Raw genomic sequence first — 6,000 nt, 5'->3', positions numbered from 1 at the left:
TGGGGCTCCTGCTGCCAGCACTTCGGGCTCTGGCTCACAGGGCACCACCACAGCAGCGGGAGGCGAACGCGCAGCTGCCTGTTGCGAGGAGGGGGCTGAGGGGCTTGCTCGGGAAGGAGGGAGCTAGCTCCAGGCGGCTTGGCTGTCAGAGGTGAGCTGCAGAAGCCGGGCGGTGCCAAGCTACCTGCGCCCCCCGGTGCAACAAGCGCCTCCTTCCTCCGGCGGGTCTCTGCTTGCAGCTGTCGGGGTGGCACCAAACCCTGGCGCGGGGGAGGCTCCGCCGCCCCGGGTGCCTGGTTTGCAAAGGCGCAGCAAGCCGCTCCACGGCCTCTCCCCCCGCCCCGCAGCTGGACGCGCCTGCTTCCCCCCCGTTTCCCCCTGCGCTGGGCGCCGCCGCCGCTCCCACTCCCCAGGTGCATGCTTGCACTTCGGGGTGGAGATGCGAGAGCCGCGCGCAGCCTAACCTTGGCCGGGGGCGGGGGGAGCCCGCCTCCGGCGGCGAGCGATTGGCTGCCGGGAGGGAGCGCCGCGCAGCGATTGGGCCAGGGCCAGCTGTCGCTCCGCGTGCCCCAGTTCAGGCTAGGTGGCGGTGGCAGCGCGGATGCTGCTCCTACTGCCGCTGCCGAGGTGACGGCTGCATCCCTCGCGCCGGGAAGAGGTGGGGAGGGGGCTGCTCCGTCTCCGAGCCTCGCGCCCAGGCAGGAGGAGGAGGGGAGGGAGCAGCGCGCGCGCGCTCTCCCCGGGGCTGCCTCTGTTGAGCGCCGCGCGCCATGCGGCCCCGGGCGGGGGGCGCCGCCGCTGCCTGCGCGCGGGCTGGGCGCTCCCGCTGCACGGGGCAGCGCGGCACGGGCTGAGCGGGCCGCGGCTGCCTGGATGCCTTTGTCCCTCCGGCGGGGGAGCGGCGGGGCCGGCCGGCCGGGACCCCCCCTGGAGGGGCTGCTGCTGCTGCCGCCGCCGCCTGGTCCTGGGGGGCACTCCCCGCCCTGCTGCTGCCGGGGGGCGCTGAGGGCTCCCCCCTGCCCGCCGCGTGCCCGGCCAGCTCTGTAGCCGGGGATGGTCCCGAGCGGGGGCCCGGGGAGCTGCTGCGCGGCCGGCCCGGGCCGGTAATGCGGCCTCCAGGATGCTGTGGTTCCCGGTGAAGAAGATCCGCAAGCAGTTCAAGCTGCTGCTGCTGCTGGTGCTGCTCACCCTGGCCGTGTGGGTCACCTACCTGCACATCAGCCTGGTGCGCCAGGGCAAGGCGCTGCGCCTGCACTTCGCCTACGGCAGAGGTAAGGCGGGGCCGCCCGAGGGGACCCTTGCACAGCCAAGTTCCTGCTTCAGATCCTGGGGTGGGGGTTGGCGGTATCTCCTGCACCCCTCCCCCCTCTCCGCCCCCCAGGGCTTTTCTTAGGGTGGAGTTGATCCAGCGATTAGAACAGGGGGTTTAAAGCCTGGGCCCCTAAGTTCTGTTCCCAGATGTGCCACCCACTTCCTTTGAGACTGCAGACAAGGGACTCAGCCTTGGTTTCCCCAGCGGTAGAGCGGGGGTAGGAATAGCCACCTGCCTTCTAGGGGTGCTGAGGATCAATTCGTGTCTCCAAAGGGGGAGCAGAAGAACAGCCATACTGAGTCAGACCAGTGATAGAGATGTAGCCGTGTTAGTCTGCCCAGTGTCCTGCCTAAGGCCAGGTGCTTCAAAGGGAGGAAACAGAACAGGGCAATTGTCAAGTGACACTTAGTCACTATTGTTTTAGTATCTATCCCTCCTTTCTCATCCAGTCCCAGCCTCTGGCAGTCAGAGATTTAGGGACATGCACACTTGGGTGCTGCATCCCTGACCTATCCTGGCTAATAGCCATTGCTAGGCCTATCCTCCATGAACTTACAAGTTCTTTACTGAACCTCATTGTGGCTTTGGCTTTCATACCATACCCCAACAGTTAGTTCTGCAGGTCTGCATTGCGTGAAGCGGTACTTCCTTGTGTGTTTTAAACCTGATACCTATTCATTTCCTTGGGTGACCTCTGGTTTTTTTGTGATGGGGTAAATGATACTTCTTTATTCACTTTTTTCATGCAGTTTGTGATTTTATAGACCATTATCATGTTTCCCTTAATCGTCTCTTTTCTAAACCAAGCAGTCCCAGCGTTTTTAATCTCTCCTCACATGGAAGCTACTCCAAACCCTTAATCATTTTTGTTGCCCTTCTCTTTACTTTGTTCAAGTCTAAGAGAGCTTTTTTGAGAGTGGGCAACCAGAACTGCACCCCTTATTCAAGGTATGGGTGTGGCATTATGATTTTTTTTTAGTATCAAACCTGATTGAGTTCTGATATGAACCTTTATTACACCCAAGGAGCGGTAGAAAAGAGGACAGCCCTTAGTTCTTGCCCTCTGAAGCTTACAAATGTGCCCCGGTAACTGGACTAACTCTCTTTGGCCAGAGCAGAGAATAATTGGGTGCTGTCAATTTGCACATCTGCATTTAGAGATGCACATACAGAGCTCTTCCCTTAGGTGAGCTGGGTTGTAAAGCTCAGGTCAGACACGGGACTGTATTGCCAATAAGCTGTCCAAACCCTCGATATCTTTAATCTTGGTGGCAAAGTGTTTTTAGCAGCAGTTCAATTCCTCTTTAGAGCAGACTTAGATGATGGCTTCTGAGTCCAGGGCACAGAGTGTCCGTGTGTGGATCAGAGAGAAAATTTGAAGATGCTAAGAGATCGCTTACACACCAAACAGACCAGGTTGGGGGCTGAGCTGTTTACAGTCCTTTTGGCAGTGTTTGGGGATGGTTTGGCTCCTGTGAAGGAGGAGGAGGATGGTGTTTGGTAGATGCATGGGTGTTTATCTTGTTTGGCTCTCCCTGTTGGACAATCCCTAAAGCTCTGTCATGCAGTGCACCAGGCAGGAAGGGGCAAAGTCAGGAAAAAATGGATGGAAAGGTAACCCCGATTTAATAGGTAGATACCTGGGATTGCTTATCATATCTTAGATTAAAAAAATATTTGAAGCGTACACTTTCCAAGCTTCAGAACAGTGGGGCTTTCCAACTGTTCCACACCGCAGACACCTCCATACTAGGACTCCCTTCCCTCTAGCTGGGAGGGACCCTCTCCTCTCAGGAGCAGGGGAGTGGGGTTATGCTCCCCAGAACTTATTTGTGACTCCCAAAGCTGAGCAGCCATGCTGCAGAAGGATATGCTGTTGTTGTTCCCAGGGCTGTTTTCCTTCACTGCATTGTGATGGTTTTAGTACTAGAAAGTCATTATAATGAATTCTGGGAATCTTCAGGGGTGTGTGTGTGTGTGTGTGTGTGTGTGTGTGTAACATCAGTGGGGATTTTCATTTTTCTGTCTCAGCTTAAACTCTCATTTGGCTCTCATGCCCTCATGATGAGAGACAGAGAGGGCCATTTAAAAACAATTATTCTCATCTTTAAAAAGAGAACTGCAAAGCAGTAAACCAGTTCTGGCTTGTGCCCTTTCTGCTGCATATTTATGGCTTCAAACATTTTCCAAATAGCAAAATCAGGTTTAATTTTCCTCTCACTGAAACTCATTGTGCACTGATGTAACTTCATTGGTGTCAGGGGAGCTACTCAAGATTTGTGCCAGTGTGAGCGAGAAGCAAGTAAGAGCCACTGAGGAGTTTATTTATATGTGGTTTCTGGTAAAGGGTTCTGGAACAGTTTTTATGGTGGGGGTGCTGGGAGCCATTGACCCAAACTGTAAACCCTGTATATAATGGATACCACTTTAAGCCAGGGGGTGTGGCTGCACCTGCAGCACCCCACGTTCCTGCACTTATTGTTTCTGGAGATCTAGAATGGGATAGTGTGGGCTCCCGCAATCCAATAGACTACCTATGTAATGATACTCACTGGAATGGTCCCGTTGACTTCACTGGGACTATTTACATGTTTGTAGGGTGGGAGACACAGGCTGAAGTCTGAGTTACAGCTTTCTCAGTTGAAATGAGAGGATGACTCACTCTTTCACAAAGAGCTTTTCTCCAAACTGTTTGTTACATGTTTGCGCTAAAGGGCATTTAACCACAAAAACCATCAATAGCTTTAAAGAGTGGGTCTAAACATTTCCTTCCTTCTCATGGGAGGGAACGCGATGGTTCAGTCCATTGTGACACTATGCTATCCAGGCTCCAAAAACAGGGAAGTCAAGATACAGCTAATGTGGCAAAGCAGGAAATGAAGCTCCTTTGCTTGTGCACTGAAGGGCACATACACTTGTTCATTTCCTTCTAAGCAAGTTGCTGTCTTAGCTGCTGGATGCCACTAGAAAACCAACTTGTCATAGAAGCCTAACCATAGGAGTCTAACCTTAAACTATTGACCGAGTTCAAAGAAGGTTTGACTGGTTGTCTGGTCAGCCCTTGCTGCCTCATACTTTGCAGCGTGCGGGATGTCAGACTGTGGCAGCTTGCCCTGCTTCCAGGGGAAGCACGCTGACTAGCTGCAGGGTTGGGGTTTGGTGGTCAGCCATGAGAATATTAACAGTGAGGTAGCAACATTGGAAGCCTAAATATAACCAAATGCCAACCCATCCGTGTGACCACAGGAAGTTCAGACATAGTGCTATAGCGTCAGTCTGCCCGCAGCCTCAGAACGTCCTGTCTGTGCTGCTGAAAGGGGTGTGTTCTGGAAACAGTTTGTCAGACTGATCAGGCTCCTCCTGATACCTGTTGAGGGGGATGTGGATCTCCTACGTGTATTTTCTGGGGCTGTGTGCTCTCACCCCAAAGGTTTCCATTGCATGCCATACAGCCTTTCATATGCTGTCTGCAAGACCAGCTCCCAGATCTACAGACTGGGTATATATTCCAACTATAGCCATGAGGAAATGCATTCCACACTCTGGCTCCCAGCAGAAAACCCTGCAGTCACAATGCAGCTGAGCCAACTCTGAGAAATAGGAGCTGTGGAACAGCTCATCCATGATGGGACCAGGACCAACCAGAGGACCTGAGTTTCTTGGAACTGCACGAAGCAAAGACCAGGAGCAGAGATTTCTAATTTCCATGCTAAGGGCCTGGTTCACACTTACCCAGCACTTTGTGTGGTCACCCATACTAGTGTAAAGTCAGCAGGGTTGGTGACAGACTTCTTCAGGCCTTGGGCTGTGTGTGTGTGTAGGGGGAGACCTGCCCCAGAGCCCCCAGAAGGGGCAGGGCTTCAGGGAGAAGGGGCGGGGCTAGGGGCAGCTAACCCTCAGTGCCACCTGGATCATGCCACCGTACGGGGATCTGGTGGCAATTTAAAGAACCTTGAGGCTCCAGGGTCTGCTGCTGCCTCCAGCCCTTTTAAATCACCGAGCCCTGAGGCAGCTGTCCCTTGGTTGTCCCGCCTCCTACTGGTCAGCGGCCCTGAAAGTGAGTGTAAAATGCCACCAGATCAGAACAAGAATATTACTTAACATTGATATATTATAGTAGCACTGAGAGGTTTTGGTTAAGTTGGGAACCCTCTATGTTAGCCACCAAAAGTTTTAGCAGGCATCATGGGAAAGAGGAGGAGGTTGAAGGAAGTCACAAGGTGGCTTGACAGAATACTCGCTGCTTATGTGGGAGTCACAGCCCTGCCCCAAATATTAAGTGTTGATGCTATGCACTGTGCAGTGAGCAGCTGTCAAGACCATCTGTGCTCTTTGTAGCTTGGGATGTCAATAGTAGACTGGGGGAGGGCCACAGGTGAGCCCAGAAGGAATCCTTTTAGGATTCTTTAAATATTCTTGGCGCCGGTGTGTTTAATTGGCGGAGGCCTTGTGGAGGAATTAAGTGCTACGGGTTTGAAGAAGCAAATGGCTAGGAAGCAGGGGGGGAAGGAAATGGTGTGTGGGGGGGAGGGGGTAAGGCTGGTGGAGTTGACTGAGCAAAGGAAAGGGCATAGGGCAATGTTTCCTCTAATTTTGCTATCCGTGTGCAGAAAAACTTTTCTGTGCACTGAGGCATGTGTAAACGTGCACCACTATGAGAAACAAAAACACCTACCTGTGGGCGTTCT

The 6,000-nt window shown here is 53.6% G+C and overlaps 1 protein-coding gene across 4 annotated transcripts in view; it reads left to right on the top strand.

Moving 5' to 3' along the window:
* Positions 1-402: 402 nt before the first annotated feature.
* Positions 403-6,000, top strand: part of B4GALNT4 (beta-1,4-N-acetyl-galactosaminyltransferase 4) — a 120,472-nt gene continuing 114,874 nt past the window's right edge. For 2 of the 4 annotated variants that reach the window (XM_089778713.1, XM_089778712.1), the window contains exon 1: positions 403-658. In XM_089778713.1, the coding sequence (XP_089634839.1) occupies positions 418-658 (241 nt within the window). In that variant the 5' untranslated portion in view covers positions 403-417. Of the gene's footprint in view, positions 1,272-6,000 lie in introns of all 4 variants that reach the window. The other 2 variants (XM_089778714.1, XM_006131669.4) reach the window with 1 other exon arrangement.

Source organism: Pelodiscus sinensis, chromosome 5 (genome assembly GCF_052426305.1).
Source record: "Pelodiscus sinensis isolate ZL-2025 chromosome 5, ASM5242630v1, whole genome shotgun sequence".
Classification (NCBI taxonomy): domain Eukaryota; kingdom Metazoa; phylum Chordata; order Testudines; family Trionychidae; genus Pelodiscus; species Pelodiscus sinensis.
The sequence above is the reverse complement of the archived record's forward strand: the minus strand, read 5'-3'. Positions and strand labels throughout refer to the sequence as shown.